Source organism: Anabrus simplex, chromosome 1 (genome assembly GCF_040414725.1).
Source record: "Anabrus simplex isolate iqAnaSimp1 chromosome 1, ASM4041472v1, whole genome shotgun sequence".
Taxonomy (NCBI): Eukaryota; Metazoa; Arthropoda; class Insecta; order Orthoptera; family Tettigoniidae; genus Anabrus; species Anabrus simplex.
In genome coordinates, this window is record NC_090265.1 from 329,001,780 (window position 1) to 329,026,373 (window position 24,594).

The 24,594-nt window shown below is 38.2% G+C and overlaps 1 protein-coding gene across 1 annotated transcript in view; it reads left to right on the top strand.

Moving 5' to 3' along the window:
• The window catches only part of LOC136856759 (uncharacterized), a 674,434-nt gene that overhangs the window by 577,073 nt on the left and 72,767 nt on the right, over positions 1-24,594 (top strand). The window contains exon 33 of the mRNA XM_068224954.1: positions 16,549-16,739. Coding sequence (XP_068081055.1) covers positions 16,549-16,739 — 191 coding nt within the window. The remainder of the gene's footprint in view (positions 1-16,548; positions 16,740-24,594) is intronic.

Below are 24,594 nucleotides of genomic sequence, written 5' to 3' on the forward strand. Positions count from 1 at the left end.
ACATTTCCGAGTGTTTAATAAACATTAACTGAAAATTGGCATGATATCGACGAGAACCTGTTCAAAATTTGCCGGCAGTACCCATTCCACGTATCTTTACAATAAGACGATCCATCACGAAAATATCCCTGCTGTCTACAGTAGACTCAATATAACTCCGTCACTGAACCGTGGCCTTTCTAGGAATTCAAAAGCTTGCATGTTTTGATGCCATTCCGCAGATTTGAGAAACGTTTTTGTAGAGGCTAATAGAACGTCATTCACTTTTCACTATTTCCCGAGATCCAGTGCTGTTACACAGAGGCACTGTACAACCGGTTGCCGTGGATAGGGATGTAGAATAGAGGCGGTCGTTTGTCAGCGAGTTTTGTGTGTGCGCACACGCAGAGGTGAAAGGAAGCAGCGTGGTTACCGCGGTAATTGCCAGTGGTATTTATTACTGTTAGGCCGCGAATGCAAGATGATCCTTGATTTTTCACATGAGATTCTGAGAAATAAACTTAGTCTTGGATTAGGAGAAATACGATATCACTCCAGGGGCTTCTGTGGCAAACATTGCAGTTTTCTTCTTCATGAAAACATTATTTCAAACGCATGTAGAGAAATAACCTCCTTGCTAAAAATTTACATGGTAATAACCTTTCCCAAATTTATCTAGATGCGAGAAAATAATATAAACTAACCTATGAAATCAATGATGCACTCTTGCCATATCTTGAGGTGTATCTCATTCTTACTTAATTTCAGTATTTAACATTAAAATTAAGAGGTCGTTTATTCAGCCTTATTTTGAACGAGTTAACAACTGTTATCAGACACGTTATTTACGCACTTATTACGAAAACATGTTTTCTTTCATTGCAAATTTTCTTTATGGAACAATTATCGACGGGTATTACTAATCGACTCTGACGTCGCGTTAGAATGTTGACGAGAGAACTCTCTAGTGGACATAGCGAGGAAACGATGCCGAGGGTGATCGATCGTATGCAACATAATCGCTAGGGTGCATAAATATCGGTAATGGAAAAACTCTCGCGCGCTTAATCGCTCGTAATAACGGATGCGTCAATGATAGGGCTCTCTCTGTCACCGAAGGATAATACACAGTTTAATATAGGCCTCTTGAAAGGACAAACAAAACTTGTCATTATAACGGGGTTCTCGTTATATACAGTACTCGCTATAGCGGCCTTCTACTGTATATATCTATTAATTCTATGCCTTTCTTTACAGTACTTCTACAGTTCAGCACTAACATTTTTATGTCGTCCCTACTTGACTTCCAGATCCGTATACCCTCATCACTGCTCCCTAGACCACCCAGTTTCCCTGAATGTACCTCCCTATTACCCTCCTAAACAAATTTCCTAACTTGTACGTACCACTGCAGTTTAAGTGAAGGCCTTCTGGGCGCAGATTCCTATCTCCTACCCACCCATTAGAATCTAGAAATCTCACTCCAAGTTTCCCACATACGGTACTCACTCCATAGTCTCATTTAAATCCCCAATCACCTTCCAGTCAGTATCCCTCCTACACAGTATTCCACTGATAAAAATATCTGCTTCCTTAATCTTCACCTGTGCTGCATTTACCAGATCCCACCCATCCCCAACTAGGTTGGTACTTATACCTGCTTGCCTTATGTTGGTGGTTCCAATGTGAAACACTACCACCTTCTCCTTTCCTTCTCGTTTACTTTCCTCAATATTTGCCTTAACCTAATTCCTGGATAACACTCTACCCTGGTTTCCTTTCCTCCGCACATTTTCCCCACATGTCTAGCAATGGAATCTACAATGACCAGAGCCTCAACCCTACTCACCTCATTCGATCCCCTCCCCTCTTGGTCAGTCTTACCTTTCCTCACTGCTGTAGAAGCTACTTCCTCCCTTTTCTCCCTCCCATGACCCCGTTCCACCTGTCTTTTCCTATCCTCTTTTCTACAATTCAGTTTCCTATCTTTTCTTTCCCTGCTACTTCCACACTTCTCAGCAACAGTTCCCTGTTAATTTTTCCTCTGTTCTACCTGCAGTGACTGGTACCAATTTCTCATAGACACCTGTCCTGAATTCTGATCCTGAATGGAACCCTTAGCCTGCAATCTCCTTCCCCTTAAAACATTAGACCACCTGTCTTCTACATTTCCCCCCTTTCCTTCCCATCCCTCTTTTACACCTACTGTATCCTGTACATTGTTTGAGGGAGGCCTACTTTCCTTCCTGTCCTTTTGAGAGAATCCTAATTATCTCCCTCAAACTCTCCAACTCCTCCTTGAAACTCCTTAATGCCTGGCCACACCCGCAGTTTCTACACTTGCACTCCTTAGCCATTTTTACTGAATAATGAAAATAAAAGGAAAAATACGATAATGTTTTCTGTGCAAAATAAAAATGAAAGGAAAGAAATGTTGTCTAGGATAGTACACAAAGATCACACGTCATTAAGGTAATTAATATAGACTGCTATCACACTACAGTACAACTTAGTTTACTAAATTTTTATCCTACAACACTCTAACAGGATGAAAACTGCTGTTAATTACTGAAAACTGAAAGGAATACACAAGAATTACACAATTCTAAACTGCAGTTAAGTCTACCCTAATTACTACAACAGAATTCTAGTAAGAGAGTTACTACAGTTACTATACTACACAAATATTTCACAGTAACAGAATAAGCACACTAATTTCTAATAAGATACTACAATACACTACAATGATTTTAAACTATCTTCAGACGTATTCTAATTACAACAGGTTATTACTAAGTACAAACAGAAATGGAAATTACTGTTAAAGTTCGAAATTCGCAAGAACTACTTGAAGATTACCGACAAAGCTAAATGCATAGACAGATTATTATTGGTACTGTTTTATCCTACTATGCTCTAATAGACATGCAAACTGCCTTTGGTTAAATGCTGAAGGAGCGAGAAGGCTACCATATACAAAGGTACACACGAATATATCAGTTAAGATACTATCTAATATATCGTATCTACACTACAGTTCTTAACTGAAATGCAGTTATGCTATTTTTGCAGCTAGTGGATTACTATTAGTTTTTCTACTACGAGGGACTGAGAATAAATGCCTTTAAATGCCAAAAAATAAGAGGTTGACTACAATAATTCCTCAAAAAATCTGTTGTCAAATCTATGCCGGCGACTTGAATTGCAATTATTGGAATATAAGAATTTGATTATTAACTTTTACTCGATGAATAATGGAAGGTGCAAAGTACAAAGTATGCTGGCGACTTGGAACTACGAATTATCGGAATACAGTATTCAGCTGATTCTTGTATTATTGTTTACTTACCTACTCTCTACTCTTTGATCTCATCGAAATGCAGCAAACAAAACGTGATACCTTTCCTTTTCAGTTAATTCTCCAAAAAACTTCCGCAAAATGGTTTGCACATACCTATCACTTCTTCTTCTTTGTCGTTTAGGCCTACTGAGGACCACGGGGCTCATATCTACTCTTGGGTAAAGTTGTTGCTTTCTTCTTCTTCTTCTTCCAATACTCCTTCATTTGCTGACTATGAGCCAGCTTTCTCTCCTCGGTCCACTTAGTTCCTTTAGTCTTCTTATTTGTAAGGGACGTTGGGAAAACTCCGTGTCGGATGGCTTGATGGAACAGTAGTCGGTCATGAGTTTGTCCCAGTGGGATATCTAGTTGTTCCATATCTGACTTAACTGATATGATCCATTTGTTCTTAGAAGCCTTGCCTCTTCCTGTTACTGTTACTGTCATCCTGTTGGTGTTTTTTTCGGAATCCAGGCGGGCCAAGTGTCCATAAAAGGTCAGGCGCCTTTTCCTTATAGACGTGACGGTCCTCCTGGTGTTCATACAGTTCATCATTATGGCGGATTCTGTAAGTTCCTCCTTCCTCTCTGATTGGTCCTAATATCCTCCTCAGGATCTTCCTCTCTTTTAACTCCAGCTTTCTGAGTGGGCCCTTCCTAGCCATTACAAGGCACTCAGAAGCATACAGAACAGATGGTTTGACTACCGAGTTGTAGTGTCTGAGTTTGAGGTTCTTGGAGAGGCACTTAGATGAATAGATACTACGACATGAGTGATAAGCCCTTTCACACTTGGTACATCTGGCATCTATGGCTGGGTTCTCGCTCTGATTCACAGAGATCCATTCTCCCAAGTACTTAACTGCAGGTACTTTTCGTATGGTAGCGTCTGTGAGAGGAATTGTAGAAGGGGCCTCCTTGATATTGGTCTTCTGGATGCTGATTTTCAGACCATTCTTAACCGCTACACAATAAAAACTCTTAAGTTGTAGGTAGCCTCCTCCTATATTGTTTGCCAGTAGAATGAGGTCATCGGCAAAGGCTAGGCACGGGACAATGAGGTTGTCTCTCTTGTACCCAAGCTTCAGTCCAGCTCCCAGTGGTAGCATTGTTCTCCATTCTCTAATGATCTTTTCCAGGACACAGTTGAAGAGAATGCAGGAGAGACCATCACCCTGTCTAATTCCTGTTCTGATTGGAAAGCTTTCATATAGTTCACCTCTGAACCTGACCTTGGACGTCGTGTTCCTCAGAGTGGCTTGAACCAATCGTAGGGTCTTCCCATCCAGACCAAGTTCCCATAGTATGGAGAAAAGGGTGTCTCTGTCCACAGAGTCATAAGCTTTCTGAAAATCTACTAGGACCACCACCCAGGGATGTCCACCTCGGCTTTTGTAATTTGTTCTGGTCAAGATCTAGTCTTACGGAAACCAGCTTGGTATTCACCCAACTGTGAGTCTAGCTGCGTGGTGACTCTATTGAGCAGGGCTACAGAGAGGATCTTATAGGTAATTTGTAACAAGGAAATACCTCTATAATTGTTGAGGTCTGTCTTACTTCCCTTCTTGTGTAGGGGATGAATCACGGCAGACGTCCATCCTTCGGGTAGGGACTCTGTTGTCCATATGTCCTTTATGATTTAATGGATGCTCTGCAAAGACTGGTCATCTGCACGTTTCCACATCTCGGCAACTATGCCGTCTTCACCTGAAGCCTTGTTGTTCTTGAGACCAGCGATGTGTCCTTTATTTCTTCTCTCATAGGTGGTTGAGAATCAGGGTTCCTGTGTGAAGGCTCATGGAAAATAAGCTTTTCTTTAGGTTCCTCTGCGTTTAGTAGCTTCTGGAAATAATCTGCAAGAGTTTTGGTGCAGTCTTTATTGTTCAGTTGAAGTTTTCCATCTGGCCCGTGGAGGATGAGGGTAGGAGCTGTGTACTGGGTCGTTTGCTTCTTAAGTCCTTTGTACAGGTCTCTTGAGTTGTTTCTCTGAAAATTTTCAGCCTTTTGCGTTAGGCTCCTGAGGTAATTGGCACTGCGGATGGTGTTAGCTGTAGCTTTTCTTTGCATGAGGAAGGCTTCACAATTGGCTTCAATTTTATGTTGGTTCCACCTAGTCCAGGCTTTATGCCTTTCTTCTATAACCTCATCACACTTTGAACTCCACCATGGGTGTTTGCCTATCACTATTGATAGTGTCTGGAAAAAAAAAAAATGGGCTTAATATTCTCTCACCACTAATAGTGCACTGCACTCCTATTTTTGCATCATGCAGGGGTACTTGGTGAAGCTGATTAGACTTTTCAGTATTCCAGTAAAGATTATTTTGTGTATTAATATACCCACTTAGGTGAAACCAAAATTTGTCCTAAACGAACATTAGATTAGGGTGAATTTCTGTCATGTATCACATTCAAAACCCATTCACAAATTTCATTCGTAATGCGGGGTCACCTGGTTTAAGGTCTTGCACTGCTGCATCCTTGCAGCCAGTGGCATGGGTCTCTGCACTCAGGGCCTTTCACAGGTCCTTTTACCAATGAGATCAGTTTGAAGTTGATGAACACCACAGCTAGCTAAAGGTGCAAGGGTGCTTATCAAATAAGGTTGCATATATTACCAAGTTGTCTAACATTCAACATGACGTGAAAACCTGGTTATATTAGGAATCCTATTGGGCGATATATATTCAACATTGTAGATTTAGTTTCTTCTTGTTTTATGACTGCATAAGATCACGTTAGTCGGTCCATCATTCAGGTCTCTTTGGAGAGATTGTTCGGGCTTTGCGGTCCTCCCAGTACTTCTTCAGCTGCTCCGCTAGATTTAGTTTATAGAATAATTCCAATGAATTTACATGTGATGACTTAAAATTTATTCTGATACTATTTGCTATACCAGATGGTTGTATCTAATCATGATCATCGTTCCCAATTTTGAGTGTTCATGATATTTAAGGCATATATTAATGGATGGAATATTGTTATACATGACCATGGATGGTTGAATATATCGGTTCTACACAGAAAACAGCTGAGAGATTATGGTCAGTCACGTTTTATTCAATAAAAATCTGTGCTATCCCTTTCGCGAAACCAAAGAATATTGTTAAGTTGAAAGAGAAAAATGATAAAGATAGAAATTAATTGCTTTGATAATGTCCAAGTCCATTATTGAAATTAGTATTTAAGTTGCTCCTGTAAAATTAGGAATAACGATTATTGACATGTCTATCACAACGTAATGCAGTGAAAAATCAATAGCATTGCTTAGTGATATCATTGTTGTGTTATACGAACACTAGTTCACATCAATCTTTAGCTTCCTTTTTTCAGTTTCTATCCATACGTTGCATAATGTCCGTTGAAATTCATAAATTTAAATATAGTTATTTTGTCATATGAACATAAGCTGTTTCATATTCAAAATTATCCTGTTACATATATCACTAGCAGATGTACCCGTGCTTTGCTACGGAATTCTACATTGTATACAGAGTTCTAAGTTAGGTAACATTCATGTTGTGAGCAAGATTGAAATTGCATAGCTCTTAATGTTGCCCTGGAAACGCGATGGGAAAGCCGCCAAAGAGATCAGTGAAGACTGGGTTAGGGAAATTTCATTGTAATGGTAGGTCCTCTTGCTTACCATCAGTCACAATTAAGTTGGGGAGTTTTCATTATAATTGCACACATTCACTCTCTACCTGTCTTTTTAGATCCTCGGAAAGACTGTCTTAGTGGTTTCCCCAACTGAAATCAACATAGATCAGTTCAATGACGCCAGTAGGAATGTCGCGATTAAAAGCAATCCTATCATATGAAATACTCGATCAAATTAAAAATTGTCACTTTTAACGCACAGTACTACGCTAAAGGAGAACAGTGAATGATTTCCACCTATTCAATACATTAAAAGCAATTACAAAATTAGGATCTCATCCTTATTTTATCGCTTCAGGACATGTTTCGTTCATATTTTGAACATCTTCAGTTATAAATATTCTTACAAGGTTAAACTGGTAACATTATTCTAGAACTTCAATTCGAATATGCCATCTTAACATTGAAGGCATCAGCAGAGCAAAATGCGAGTGTCTAGCTAAAATTCTGAAAGGTCAACAGATTGATGTCATTGCGCTACAAGAAACTCATACTGCCAATGAAATGCAACTAAGAACAAGAGGCAAGATCCCAGGCTTCAAGTTAGTGGCTCACAATAATCACGAGATGTATGGCTTAGCTACCTATGTGAGAAACAATATTACTAACTACGCAGTAGTCGACTGTAGCTCAAGTGATGACATTTTCACTGTCACAATTAAAATCAATAATCTAACAATAATGAACGTATATAAGCCACCAAACACAATATGGCCCACTCCTCCTCTACCATCCTTACAACACCCAGCCGTAATCATAGGAGACTTCAACAGTCATCACACATGTTGGGGCTATCAACAAAATGATCTAAATGGAGAGGCAATTGTTGACTGGATGGATATGGAAAATCTTAAACTAATCTATGATGCTAAAGAAAAAGGAACCTTCTTCTCCGCCCGATGGGGTAAGGAATACACTCCAGATCTTTCCTTCATAACCCAATTCCCAAACTCTCCAAACCAGATACTTCGCTCAGTTCTCAACAGTTTCCCTCATAGTCAACACCGGCCTGTCATACTTCAAATTGGCATGTATATTCCTGTCATTCGATCTTATCCGAAACCTAGATGGAACTTAAAAAAAGCTAATTGGAAAAAATTTAAAGAACAAACTGATGCAAATATAAGATGGATTAAGCCAACCTTTAATAACTATGACAGATTTGTTGGAGTTATAAAAGGTGCTGCTCGGCGCTGCATTTCAAGAGGATGCCGTAAAGAATATATTCCTGGATGGACTGCAGAGAGCGAGAGCCTTCTTAAGGAATTTGAGGAAAATGGCAACAATGAAACAGCCACAAAACTTATTCAATCACTGAATGACAATAGAAAACAAATTTGGAACGACACTGTGTCATCTCTTGATTTTACCCACTCAAGTAGAAAGGCCTGGTCTCTCATTATAAAGCTTGACTCATCAAAGCCAGCTGGCAGGCAGAAGCTGAGTGTTAATGATCTAGCCAAACACATGATCTCTATCTCAAAGGTCAATAGAGATAAACAAGTTGTAAGGGAAATCCGGTCAGCACTGAAACATAAAAAGCAATTAGCAAAACAATCATCCCAGTTCTCTTGTCCTTTCACAAGAGAGGAAACCCTAGAAGGCATCAAGAACATAAAATCCGGGAAAGCAGCAGGTATAGACGGCATCTATCCTGAATTCCTGCAACATCTTGGACCTGCAACAATCACTTAGCTCACCAAATTCTTCTCCAATATTTTGGAGACAGGTAACCTTCCTTCACTATTCAAGAAGACCAAAGTAATATCGATCTTGAAACCCAACAAGGACCCTCTGAGAGTGGAAAGCTACAGACCCATTGCACTGCTAAGTGTTACTCTAAAGCTCCTGGAAAGACTAATATACAATAGGATCTCAGAAACCATCAATAATCTCCTTCCCACAGAACAAGCTGGCTTCAGACCTGGAAGAAATTGCGCTGACCAAATTTTTGCATTGACCTCTAATATTGAAAATGGATTTGAGAATCGGAAGATTAGTATGGCTGTCTTCTTAGACTTATCAGCAGCCTATGATACTGTTTGGCGAGAAGGGCTTCTGCTAAAACTTATCTCTGCCATCCCCTGTGTCAAGCTTACAAATCTCATTGGCAATATGATTAGCAACAGAAACTTTCAGATCTTCTCGGATGATGCAGTAAGCAAAACCTACAAACTGAATGATGGACTTCCACAAGGATCTGTTCTGGCACCCTTACTTTTCAACCTCTATACTGCTGACTTACCAGCAACTAAGTCCAGGAAATTTATTTACGCAGATGATATACTACTGGTTAGCCAAACACCAAGTTTTCCAGAAGCTGAGCAAATGCTTACAGCAGATCTAGAAAAGCTAGATACATGCTTCCAAAAGTGGTGTCTCCGTCCAAATCTCCAAAAGACTGTTGTATCTGTGTTTCATCTCAGAAATAAATTTGCCAACTACAAGCCTTCAATAACATTCAGAAATCAATCCTTACAACACTGTCCCTTCCCAAAATATTTAGGTGTCACATTAGACAGATCTCTAACATATAAACATCATTAACAACACAGCCTCCAAGATTAAAAGTCGGAATAATATTCTTCAAAAATTAGCCGGCACATCTTGGGGCGCAAACAACCAAGTGTTGAGATCTACTGCTCTAGCTCTTTGCTATTCAGTTGCCGAATACTGCGCTTCAACTTGGCTGAACAGTGCTCATACTGCGAAGATTGATGCTCAACTAAATCAAACAATGCGCATCATAACCGGTTGTATTCGCTCTACAAACGTGGCCTGGCTGCCTACACTCAGTAATATTCCTCCGCCTTGCTTAAGAAGGTCTGAAGCTCTTCTAAAACTGTGGAAGAAGACCAGCCAGGACTCCAACCTCCCCGTTCACCAGGATATTACTCAACCTGCCCCTCCTCGACTTAAGTCTAGATCTCCACCCTGGCGCATTGCATTTACACTGGAAGAATCTGGGTTCTCCATCACGAACGCCTGGTTACACCAATGGCAGCAGTCTTCTGTTCCTAATCAACATCTTGTGACTCTACCTCATGTTCAACCTCCCGGATTCCATCTACCCAGACGTCAATGGAGGACTCTAAACAGGATAAGAGTCAATCAAGGAAGATGCGGCTATACGCTTTATAAATGGGGCTGGCAGAAGTCTTCTGGGTGTGATTGTGGAGCTACCTCACAGACCATCCACCACGTAATTGCCGAGTGTCCACAGAGAGCATTTCAAGGTCCTTTGGAGGACATTCACAACGCAACTGAGGAGGCCTTAAAATGGATCAATGGACTTGATTTGGAACTATAGGCTTCTGCTTGTATATATTGTGTATATATTGTATACTTATATAATCTATCTGTGCTCATCATACGATAAATAAATAAATAAATAAATAAATAACTTATGGTTTGCTGTTAACAAACTTATCCATAATAAACTCTATAAAACCTCTTAAATATAAAGCGTTTATATATTACGTCGTCTTATTAAAAACAATACGACTATTTGTTGAGTTTGGAACTTTAAAAACCTTATTCTAATGTTTAAAATACAATGCCATTATTTAGTCTCTGTATAAATACATTTACAATCTGTTAAAATTGCTGAATGTCTTAGTTATTTGTTGAAATACACATTAAAACATTTTGTTACAGTTGGCGTGAGCTTTTCCACCCGTTGTACCATATGGAAATGAAATCTTAATACACTCGCAAAAAAGCTGAGTTTACCAGTATATTGTGTTTCGAAGACAATTCAACATGAAACGCACAACACAGTGTACTGTATGTGCCAGACAGACTACATGTGCCAGGGCCTATGCCTTTCTGGTACAATACATACATACATACATACTAGACTGATATGTTCTAGGATCCAGTCTCTTAAAATCCGCCTGGAATAACACGTACCATCAATTGTACTGACCAACTTCTCCTATGTTACTACTGCATCCCAAATTAGGCCTACATGAATAATAAGTTAATTAATTCACATCATACACAAAAATAACCACATGGTTCACCAATAACTCGTGACATTATCCATTATTCGAACTACCAAGATTGAAATATCACCATAGAATAATCACACACACGCTAATTGAAAAGGCAAATTTAGGAAGCGAAACTCAAATAATAATAATAATAATAATAATAATAATAATAATAATAATAATAATAATAATAATAATAATATTATTATTATTATGATTATTATTATTGTGATCACTCGCAATAATACGTTGTGTGTTTGCTCTCTTCATCACTTCGACTACTTCAGGACAACTAAGGTTTTATATATTTCTCATCTTCCATCTACTAAAGCAAAAGAAAGAAGACAAGAACGTTATTTTACTTAGTTATGTTAATAGGTTTCTGACTTGACTGCCAGGGTCCAGGTTGCACATGGCTTAAATTTCCTCTTCATTTTCATAGGATATGCGACATTTGGGGTTCACCTTTACATTTGAGCACTTCATCTCAATTTGGATCAGATTACGAATCAACATATACGATCTTCCCATGGATTGAGCCTGAAACATTCTTCTCATACGTTATACTTTCATATACTAAGATTTATTACTATCAGTTATCCCCATTCTATTTAGTTTAAAGCTGGAATCTTTGACATCGAAAGTTTTGCATTTAACAGTAACAATAATTGATCGATTCTCTCTTTTTCAGCGTATATATATATATATACACACATACATACATTACATGCATTATCATTATAGACTGTTATGCCTTTCAGCGTTCAGTCTGCAAGCCTCTGTGAATTTACTAAACGTCGCCACAATCCTCGATTTGCAACTAGTGTTGTGGCCTCATTTAGTTCTATACCTCTTATCTTTAAATCATCAGAAACTGAGTCTAACCATCGTCGTCTTTGTCTACCTCTACTTCTCTTACCCTCCATAGCAGAGTCCATTATTCTCCTAGGTAACCTATCCTCCTCCATTCGCCTCGCATGACCCCACCACCAAAGCCGGTTTATGCGTACAGCTTCATCCATAGAGTTCATTCCTAAATTAGCCTTTCTCCTCATTCTGATTACCCTCCTGACATTGTTCCCACCTGTTTGTACCAGCAATCATTCAAAATAATAAAGCAAAAGAATCTTTACTTAATACGCCTTCTATAATGTCTTCAGAGGGTATAGTTTTGATAATTTCGACATACGTGATGCCACCTGCGTACTGTTGCGGCTTAGATGTTTTACTCTTTCTTTGGTTTCGTCTAATATATTGTGTTAATTACAATGTACAGAATACAGTTGAACCTGCTTTATACGTAACTCTGTTCTACGTAATTCGTATTTGTACGTTATTTCCTTTAGGTCTCGGCAAAATATAATTTAAAAGAGTGTTAATTAAATCTTACTTACACGTAATCCGTTTATACGTAATTCGCTGTTATACGTATTAAATGTCAGTGAAATATAACTGAGTTTTGCGTAATTGTAATGAGAATGTGCTTTTTAAAAAGAAACTACTGTATTTACGAAGTTTCCTCTTTGTCGGCGTGGGCAGAAAAAGAGCGATCGGGTTTTCTGTGCTGAAACAGGACACAGTTTCGCCGAGCGACATTCTTGACGCTTACTTACTAGCGGCTTAACAAAGGCTAGTCCCCTTCGCTCTTCCTCTACCTTCGTCGTTTTTGACACGCCGCCAAAGATTAAGATACATTATAAGCAAAGTGGGCTGTTTGGGTGCGGAAACAAAAGAAAATACAGTAAATTTGTTTGAATATGAGAATTTCTTTCGTGGGAACAATGGAGAAGTGAAATGTCCACGATGTCGGTGTCTGGTGTTTACTGTTGAACAGTCGTTTTGTCATTCAGTTGCTTTTGATTAGCCATGGAGAACAGAAAAAGGAAAAGTTATACGAGAAGTGGACGCTAATCCACACAAAATAAAAACTAAAATCGCTTTAGACTTAGGGATTGCTTATACCACGCTATGTACAATCGTCAGTAAAAGAAACGCTATTTTGGATGAGTTCTTAAAACTGGGTTCAAAATGACCGAAACACAGCCGTCAGCAAGAAGGATGGTACGTAGATTTGGAGAAAGCACTTTTCACATGGTTCCACCAAAAGCGGGCTGCAGCTCTACCAATTAGTGGAGACATGCTGTAGGCAAAGGCGATAGATTTATCTGAAATGATGATTTATCACTGCTGATTTCAAGGTTTTGTCAGGATGGTTGCAAGGATTTAAAGATCGTCATGGATTCACAGGGAGAACATTTTCCGTTGACTCAAAATCTGCGGACGTCACAGTGCAAGACTGGAAGGAAGAGGTTCTGCCAGGTATCGTAAGTGATTTTCAGCCTCCAAACATCTACAGCTGTGATGAGACCGGCCTATTCTACAATCTCATTCCTAATAAAACATTAGCTGAAAAAGGTGACTCATGCCATGGAGGGAAGAAAAGTAAAATTTGTGTAACAGCACTTCTCACCACGAATGAAGATGGATCTGACAAACTTCCTCCACTTGTGATAGGAAAATCGAAGAATCCGAGGTGTTTTAAGAGTGCGAAAACAAAACCCACGGAATACGAATCCAATGAAACAGTGGTTGAAAAAACTGAAAAAGAAAGATAAGAAGATCCTTCTTCTTAAGGATCGATGTGCAGCACATCCACCTCAAATCGTTCTGGAGAAAGTCCGAGTGGAATTTTTCCCTCCTAACTGTACCAGTGTTCTACAACCGCTTGATTTGGGCATCATTGCAAATTTCAAAGTGCATTATAGAAAAATGCTGGTTCAACATTTAATAACACGGAGTGATGCAGGAAATGAACCTCTCTCCATTAATTTGCTACAAGCCATGGATTTTATTTCAGCTGCCTGAAAGCAGGTGCCTTTCTCCACAATCAGCAACTGTTTCCCCACAGCTGGTGCCTTACTAGAAGAGGCTGTCTCTAATGATGATTATGGGGACGAAGTTTTGTCTGGCAATGAGCTAACGCTACCGGAGGGTGGAGAATTCGATACTTTTGTAGATTTCGATGATAATCTGGCTGTATGTGGAGAACTACCGGATGAAGAGATTATTGCTGACGTATGCCAACAACGCGGCGGTGATGGACCAGCAACAAGCGACAGTGACATTGGAGGTGGAGATAACGACTTGAATCTTGACCCCTGAACTGTGTGAAGTGTTAAGTTCAATCGAAGTGTGTAGGCGTTACATCAGTGCGAAAAGTTGTAGTGAAAATGCTTTGAATTCATTACTAAGTTTGCTGAAGGAGGTTTATACTCTTAATGCTAGAAAAATGAAACAAGCCAAACTATCTTATTTCTTTAAGGCTGGACCAAGTTCAAAATAATATTATCTGTCTTAATGTATTTATTATTTGCAAGGATTTACACATGTCGGTCTATTCTACTGGTTTTTCAGTAAATATGTGATGTATTGCATAAGTCTGATTTCTAAGTAATTCTGAGTTACAAGTAGTTTTTTCTCTTCCCCTTGATATACGTATAAGTGAGGTTCAACTGTACATAAATTATTACTAAGCGATTACTATATACATAATTAAATTGTTATAATGTTATAATAGTCCATATCTCTCTGTTAAGATTTCCTGTTGCCAGGCGAGTTAGCCGTGCGGTTAGGGGCGCACCGCTGTAAGCTTTCATCCGGGAGATAGTGGGTTCGAATCCCACTGTTGGCAGCCCTGAAGATGGTTTTCTATGGTTTCCCATTTTCACACCAGTCAAATGCTAGGGCTGTACCTTAAGGCCCTGGCCGCTTCCTTCTCATTCCTAAGGCCTTTCCTATCCCATCGTCGCCATAAGACTTATCTGTGTCAGTTCCAAGTCCGGCGCATGTTTGAAGAACTTTGCCTGGCTCGATTCCTCGCACCTGCATTCTCGCTATTTCAGTTATGGGTCTTTCTGATTTACACCATGGGAAAACGGCACACTGCAGTAATTTTATACAGCTTTAACTTCAGTAACCTTTTTCCCCATTTGAACAGAACCATATAAAATTTCCATTTCCTGACAAGTTGTCAAAGTGATTTTGTAGGAGACTTTTCCAGAGTATTGCCAATGTTACCTACAGTTTCTTAAGTGAATACTGTACATGGTGTTTTATGTTTCTTATCAAGACGACTTCCCGTCTTACGTAGTCTATTTACTAATCTATGAAGTGGAGTCGTCCGACCAGGAATGTGAACATCAGGAAACTTCTCTTGAAATAATCTCCTTACGGCCCTCGCACTTTCTGTACAGATATATGAATCGTAAATGAATACTCTTTGGGGAACATAATACCAAAACACAACTTGAGCCACCTGGGCCATTTCACTGAATTCATACACTGTACTAATGTTACCAAACAAACACATGCCATGTTTGCAAATGTTCAACAAAAATCTAAACCTGGTGCGTAGCATAGCCTTGAGTACATCCAACACTGTATTTAGTCACCAGCCGACCCACTCACTCAGGAATTTCCATGCACAGGATGGAGCGGTTCCACTTTATTCTGCTCACTTGGTATGTCTGGTGTATTGCTTATGGGAAAATCAATACTGTTTTGAAACTGTATCACACTTTCCTATAATAATAATTTTTTCACTTTCGTTATGTGCAACTAAAATGCAGTTAAAGTTCATACTTAAATTATACAGGAAGGTTGTTATTGGAGTAATCCTATGCTCATACTTCATCCAAAACTGTAACCCTGGCTAATGATCTCTAGTTAGTTACCTCTGTGGACCAGTGGAGGCGTGACTGCCTCTGGATCCCACCAGAGGAAGTCAGATTTTTGAAGGGCAGAAGATAGTCCATTTGTTACTTTTTGTTGTGTTGTATGATGTCTGCATGTACAAGATCTTTGGCTATACATTTGATATTAACCCTACAAAATTAGTCCTTGGCCTTCCTTGTGGTCATACAAATATTTGCTCTTGTTTGTATTACTCGCACACTTTTTAGTGATAGATGGACACCCTAGTGCTGAATCGGTCAATCTCGGCAATCTTTGAGATTCATATTGGCAACCTTTGAAACACAAACTATGAATCGCTTATGCATCGCTGTGCGACATCTGGCGTACACTTTACGTACTAGTACTGTTGTTTACACAGCGAAGCCAAACTATAGAATTCATGCTAGGAACAAGATTCGCACAGAGAAATGTTGCATACTTTTATATAATTGTGTGTGTGACACAGTTATTGGCGTAAGATGATAAAGGTTTAGAAAATTCATATTGATCGATTATATTATCAATTCATTTCAGATTTCATTTCCATTCAGTTGGCAGTATTACTGGAACCGGGAGAGCTCCCTCCTTACTCCTCACCCCGGTACACAAATCTATCACTAAAAATTTTGCGAGTAATTATTTCTCTTGGTGCCTGTCACTGTGTTTATCCTTGTGTTTGTTCACATCATTTGTCTGAGCTTTGTATTTTCAGATGTCTGTTACTTTAGTATTCCCATTTTCCCATTTTATTACAAATATTTCCCTGATACCTTACTGGGAAAATATCACTCTTCTAATGTATAGTAGAGAGATTAGTCATCAATACTTTTTTTCTGCTTTAGGTTTTCCCATATGAATACCAGCGTGCTCTGCGTCAGTTAGCTGAGGAAGCAGCTAAAGAGAAAGTGGCCACTGAGCCGGTTATGAATGGAGGTGGAGTAAAAGTGGAGCCTAAAGTACGTGATATTGAAGATTCTATTGCAGATGGAGCCATGGAAAAAAGAAAACTTGATAAGATTCTTGATAAATCAAGGTTTGTGATCTTTATTTCATCCCAGATTTATTTTCAAATGTACTGAAAAAACGAAACAGAAACAACACTCCACCACCTTCTTAGAAAGTAAATAATGTGAATGAGTGGATGGTCCTTTCTTCTATGACTTCACTGTGATGACCTACCTGTAGTGAAAATTCAGTCAGACATGTCCAAATTTTCCACACATAGACAATGTCTGTAAGAAAATTGAGATAAAATTCTATGCTAATATCCTTAGTATGTCCTGTGTTGTATGGAATTTCCTCCTTATACAAAGGCCTTTACCCTGATTTGACCTACAAATGTTAAAATGACCTGTATTTGTCAGTAATATCATTGTAGAAACTGACAATATAAGTAAAGTTCAGACCTGAAGACAAAGTAAATGTGACTCATTTTCATTTGCTGTCCTAAATTAATTTCATTGTTATTATCAGGGCTAGGATTTATAATAAAAATAACTAAATATGTACATATATATATGGGTAACATGTTTCACTTACTTTGTACCAATCCTCACGTATGGTTTAGACATGTACCTTACTAAACAAAGACCTCAGTAGAATTCAAGCAACTGAAATGAGATTCATTAGAACCATGAACCAAACTACCAGAAAGGACAAGATCAGAAATGAAGTGAGTAGGAAAGTATCTGGTATAGAGTTTCCTGTTACCAGTGTCGTAAAGAAACGCAGACTTCAGTGGTATGGGCACATAATGAGAATGAACAGGAAAAGACCTGCCAGAAAATATTTTGACCTTAATCTCATAGGAAGAAGACCACAAGGAAGACCAAGAAAATGCTGGTTAAAGACTGTAAGATCAGATGTGGAGGAGAGAGGACACAAAGTGGATGATGTACTGGAACAGAAGATGTATGAAGACAGGAGATGGCGAGCGTTTGTACACCACACCCAGGAAGCTGGATTTGGGAAATGATGATGATGATGTTTTCAAAATATGAAGTAAAATATTGGGTTACATTTTTTTATAAAATTGGTAGAAAATACTACCTGGCATTATTTCAAATTTTAATACTAATAAATCAGTTTGAGTTAAAAATTTATAGTTTATACATCAAAGTCATAAAAAAAGAAAAAGAAAAAGGAATTTAAATCAAAGCCACAGAACAAGGGTTAACCTTTATAATCTTGATCACAGTGGGTCGAGTGACAAGGCCAAAGCCAGGAAGAAAGAAAAGACTGTGCATAGAGCATTATTTGCTTTCCACTTTTCATAGAAATACCAAAATCTAGCTTTGAAATATTGATGCTAGAAAAATAAGGTTTATGTAATTTTCTGACAATAATCTTCTTCTTACTTAGCATTTGTTCCATATACTAGCAGGATTTGCTCGTTTCTCTCTCTGTCGCCACTTTACCTGATCATGTCCCATGTCAGGATGAACTTGTGCAATTTTTAGATCTTTACGTATGGTGTCGAGTCAAGGCTGTCTGTTGTCCTACTCGTCTTTTCCAATCAGTCAGCAATGTCAGTCCAGTCTTTACAGTCTTACAGCAGCTCGAAGTAGATGCTCATACCAGCAGAGAATGCACCATTCAGAGCAACTGGACGCACCACAGATCGATAAACTTTAGACTTCAGCCAGTCTGGAATCTTATTATGTAGGACACAAGCCACGGAACGCCATTTCAGCCATGCCCTGCTCATGTGATGTAATATTTCAGGATTGATGGTTCCATCTGCAAGCCAAAATATTTTAAAATGACAAGAACAACTTTGAAACCGTAAAATATGGAACATATGTAAAATAAAATGTTACATTATACAGTAGAACCTCAAATTCAAAATTGGTTAATTCAAAATCCCGCCAAATTCGAAGCTCTTGTTGCAAGTGATAAATATCATTATGGATCCATATTGAAGATACTATATGTAGGATGCTAATTAGTTATAATATCACCTATTCAATACATACATTTTTTTAAACAATTAGTAATTTATCTTTATTTCCATATGAGACATGTTTTGCCTTATCATTGAAGGCATCATCAGTCACAGTCACATTATTACCTCAAGGTACCTCATTTATGCCTTGAAGTAGTACTGTGACTGATGATGCTTTCAACGATAAGGCGAAACATATCTCATATGGAAATAAAGATAAATTCCTAATTGTTCAAAAGTTTTTTTTATTGAATAGGTGATATAACTAATTAGCATCTACATGAAGCTCTTGTTCCTGGAAACATGATGTAGTCTTTGCATGTTTAAAATGTCTAATTCAAAATACAGATAATTCTTAATTCAAAGAACAATGTTGATCCCATTACAGAAATTCAGACTATTAATTCAAAACTGCCTTTACCTTTAACCACAGAACTTCTAACAGGAGTTTCTCAAACTCACCTCATCATATTTTGTAGTGTTTACTCTTTCCTTTTCTTTGCAGGAACTTCTCCTTCTATTTATGCTCATGAATACCACGTTTTTATGATATAATGGCTTCGTTCATTATTTTATTAGTCATTCTTCATTATTATCCACTTTATTTTCAAATTGTTACGCTGACACCTAGGCTGAGTCTAATGGACTTGCAAATATTGTCTGACCTATCTAGAATATATCGGCAGTATTCTGTTGGCTGTTCTGTTGCGACAAACAGTACCAAAGTACCAGAGAGTGGTGAAAATGGCAGTGAAGAGGAGGAGGATCATGTCATTGTTGTGAGTGAAATAAACTATGTGAGAGAAATTGTTGATACTGATCTTATTGATACTAATAGTACTCTTCAACCAACAGACAGTGCGTATGTTGGGGAAAATGTTGTTTGGAATGTGCACCTTCCAGAACAAAGCAAGGTAAGGAAGCATAACATCCTTAAATCTCGGGCTAGAGTTGTCAAGCTGCCACATTTTAAAACAATGAGTCTCCTATAGATCTTTTGACTTATACTTCACATCAGACATACTTGAAAATATTGTCCTTCACACCAACATAGAAGCTGAGCGTGTTTACAGTGAAAAAGGAAATAAAAAATATTGGAAAAAATGTGACAGTGTTGAATTGAGAGCATTGATTGGACTATTCGTCACTGCCAAAAGCAACCTAACATCAGAATATCATGGAGCAAAAAGGATGGACCACCAGTGTTTCATGCAACAGTGAGTCGTCAAAGATTCGATGAACTGTTGATGTTTTTGCGTTTTGATGACAAGTCTACAAGAAGTGAAAGAAGAAAGGACAAATTTGCTGCTTTTAGGGACGTATGGGAAACCATAAATCACAATCTTGGGAAATAGTACCTTCTAGGCGAGAATCTTATAGTGGATGAACAGTTAGTTCCTTTCAGAGGACGTAGTGGATTTTACTTTACAATGGCGAAAAATGAGAGTATCCTCCTATTCAATACATCATATATTCCGTCATTAGACGGAGCAAACAAATTCAAACATGTTTCGACATATAATTTACAAATAAATGTAAATTATTCCAACCCCCTAATTTTTTCACTGAAGATAGCTCAAGAGAGCCGAAACTGTTGTTAAACTCCAATTCTACCGTGACCTGGAGGGGCTACATTTGAAGCTGTTTTACGTCTTGTATAATAATGGTGTGTGTGTTCCGTTGTTTGCTCCTCCTTCCAGGAGGAACCATTTTATACATTGTTATTATGTAAAGACACATGTTTTCATTATAAAAACAAATCCTCATTTTCCTCATTTCATTTCGGAAATTGAGATGAAGCTCCCTTCTCAAAAAGTGAATGGCAATCAGCTTCATAGTTACGCATTAGACTCAATTTAGGACACATTAAGCAAGCTCAAAATAAATAACAGCAAACGTGGAAGGAGTGAAAGAAATGAACATTCAACAATAATTAGAACAGTGTCAAGAAGTCAAATCATTTAAAAAAAATTACCTTTTAACTGGAAGACAAACATATATTTTTAGTGTAACAGAGTTGAAATTTTAACAACTATCCCAATGAATAGATAGTTTTCTAATTAGGCTAACTATGTATTCATCCTGTCTCATTTCATCAACCCATTAACCCCCGCATTGTTTTAACATTTTAATTTAATTTACATTCAAATAGTTTTTAAGAGGAACATTGCACCTGAAAATAATGTACTCAGAAACTTAGCGTTTCACCTAAGCTTAACAACAGCTGACGATGTTCTCAAGTGAGAACGAAACATGTACTGTTTATAATTAATTAATTTGCTAAAAAGCAAATAAAAAGTATCAAAAAGGTGGAAGATTTTAAATTACTGTAAGTCTCTGAGATAATTTACTCCACAATAGTCCAACAATCGTGGGTACAGTTAGGCAGAAGGCCTTCATTCCTAAAGAAATTTTGTCAAAAGATCCGGGAAGAAAAGGATCCATATTTGGATTTACTAATAATCATTCATTGGAATTATATGTACCTAAGAAAGGAAAATGCATTGTACTTCTGTCAACAATACATCACACAGCACATGTCATTATTCGAGGGGATGAAAAGCCTGACATGATTCTTTACTACGAGACTAAAGGGCTCGTGGACTTGCTTGATCAGCCGTCTCGTGCATACACGTGCAAGCGAAAGAGCCAAAGGCAGCCTCTCGCATTGTTTATGAATTGTATTGATGTGTGTGGAATTGCAGCATACGTACTTTTCTTGGAGAAAAATCCTACCTGGAATATCAAGAAAAAGAAATGTAGACGTCGGGTATTTCTTGTTAAGCTAGCAGATAATTTGATGGAACCCCATATCAGCAGACATTCAAAGTTAGGACTCCGTAAACCTACAATTAATTGCATTCAAAGTATTGCAATGGCACTCAAAAGTTCATTTCTGTGATATCAACAGATGCAAAAAAAAAAAAAAAACCCTACCTATGCGATTACAAGAAATGAAAAAGGCAGAAAACAGTGTGTTGAAATGCGGATGAAATGTATGTGGTGAACATTCAAAGTCCACCACAAAATGTGTCAATTGCATCCAGTGATATTATTTTTTGTGCCTGACATTTTCTCAATTATAGTGTAAATAGATAAGATTTTCTCATTCTAGTTCTGTACTTCGACATAGATAATGCTAAAATAGGTTGAATTTGAATTCATTCTGTGTTTTACACAAGTAACTCTTAGTTATGCTACTGTATGAGCATTAAAACTTAATTTTACCAATCTTAAGACAGTATGAGTCCAGAGACTCAACTTGGGAGTTAACGTTCATAAAATAACTTAAGAGTTCTAGGGTTAATTTTTTTTTTTTTTTAACAGATTAATTTAAATTCAAAATTTATCCACGTCATGATAAAATGAGCCTTCCACAATGTGCAGAGGTAGCTTTCCGCACTTTCACTCCCTTCTGTGTGTCTACAGTGTGCTTCATATTTGCTAAGTTTGAGTGAAATTGTAATTCTTTTGTATCCAGCGTTTTAAGGAATGCCACAATATCACATAGCAGGCAGTGTGCGGAGAAGGAGAATCTGTGAACACTGGCGATGCAGACAGTTCGCGAAAAATCGTGGCTCATATAATCTGTTCGTATGCACCGAACAATATTGTCACTGCCGATGAAACTACTTTTTTTTTTAAATGCCGAGCCAAAAAGGGCGTATGGTTTTAAAGGAGAAAAGTGCCAACCAGGAAATCATACAAGGGTGGGGTCATTGTACTGTGTTGCAATGCACATGGAAATGAGATACTTCCTCCCCTTGTCATAGGAAAGTTTGATAAGCCATGATTTTTTTAAAGGAGTACAGCACTTTCTGTGCAAGTACAAAGCATCTAAAAAATGCAAACAGTACAGTAATCCAAATAAGGCATTTGCACAGGGGAGCCAGCATAATTTGTCCTTGTCTTTGAATCTTGTGTGAGGTTTTTTTTTTTCTTTCGTGAGGTTATGTTTGCCAGTTATTATCCAAATGCATTATTTGAATAATGTACATTGTTTACGAGAATAATCCCCACTGCCAATCCCCGCTCCCAGGGGCGAAGTGTCAGGGGAGACAGGGTAGACAGTGTGTACCCTTAATATTTTCTGAACTTGTCTAGTTAATTCAGTTATTTATTATTAATTATTTCCACATTCATGACATTATTGTATTCCCCGCATTACTTATTTTCATCTCGCTTCGGCATTGCTACGGCTCGCGTCAGTTACACGAAGCACGTAGACAAAAGTAGACGCTGACCATTCTGTGTATGTTCCCTTTGATTTTCAAAGCTTTTAGATAGAGCATCACTAACGCTATCTGTAAGTGCTGACTGTGGAACTATGACTTTCCTATAGCAAGATTTCTCCGCCCAGTAGACAGACTTACCAGCGTCTCTTCTTGCTGTCATTGGCTAGTATAGGTGGTGGCTTCAAGTAGCCTATGCAGTAGCCTCCACGGTATGCACTAGCCTTGCGTCTTGGGTGGTGTGCTAAGTCCCAACTGACGAGCCTAACTTAGCACACAAGGGCGAAACGCAGGCAATCAAGAATGAGTTAGTTGGAAAATTTATAATGTCCAGTAACGGACCATTATATTGGTATTATAAATTTACTCATTCAGGACAAATATTTTAGGTTCCCTATGGGAATCAACATCTACATCAGTTAACCATCCGAGTTGCTCAACCCAACACACACACCATTAGATTGAAGATTTAGTTTCATGCTGAAGATGATATAGACTATCTTTTAGGACTCTATTTAGGCTGATGGAAAGACATTTCATAGAGTGCACTTTGTCCACATAGTAAAATTATACGAAGTGAATGTGTCACTTTTGCAGTTTCAGAAGTTTACTGAGAAGGCTTCCTGTAGCAAGACTAGGCATCATAGGTTGATGGGTGTTGCAGTGTATTTAGAGTTGTATTTACTAGGTTTTAACATATAGTAAACTTTTATTGATTCCCAATAAAATAGCATTTGGATGGTAAAATTTGTTGAAAAATATCCCTGTCATCAAAAGTACTAGCACATCGAACATTCCATTTTTATATACAGTAATATAATTTTTACCTGTAACATTAAGAAATTTTTGGATGTTGGAGGTAAACTATCATAAATGCAAAAAGGATGACAGGTTTTTACCATATCAATTCTTTTGGTCATGTATTCTTATGGGTACACTGTTATGTGTGTGTTTTGCAGGAATGAAGATAAGCTATGTGATACTATCATATGCACAAGGAGAACCCAGCAATAAACAAGGTTAAATGAACATACAACAATTAAACTTGATGCCATCTGCCATACTTCTTATTGTATTGGCTCTTTCAATAGTTTACCATGGTTAGAGCTATATATGTGACTTGTCTTAACACGCTGACTACCAGGGCACATAGCAAGAAGTGTTCTGGTGGCCAAGATTTCTTTTTACTGTGCATGTAGTAAATCTGAAGTAAAACAATATTCCAAGTGATATTTTACTTAAGTATTCAATATATGTACTAAATACAATAAAAATTCCTAGCACCCTGAGGTACAACCGTGCCCCCCCCCCCCCCCCGCAAAAAAAATTCACTGTACAATTTTGGCTAGGTGGCCAGAGCAGTGATACTAAAAGCATGCATTGCTTAATAGTACTGATTGCAGCCAACAGACTGTGCCACGATTTGTTTACTAGTTATAAAAAAATGAAGCCATTTTCTTCACAAACTCGGAGGATTATGACTCTAGTCCTTCAGTCCGAGCATTCTGGTAAGTATTGTCCATTTCAAGCTGATCTGTTACGTTATGCAAAACAAAAATTGCATTACCAAATTGTATATGAGGTGCATAAAAAATAAAAACTGTTATTTGGAAACCAGGCACTCCAGGATTTGCTGAGAGGTCGTAGTGGTACGCTAGCATAGTGAAGTCAACAGCTCAGTGGTCCATCGGCCTGTTAGGGGAGGTCATATA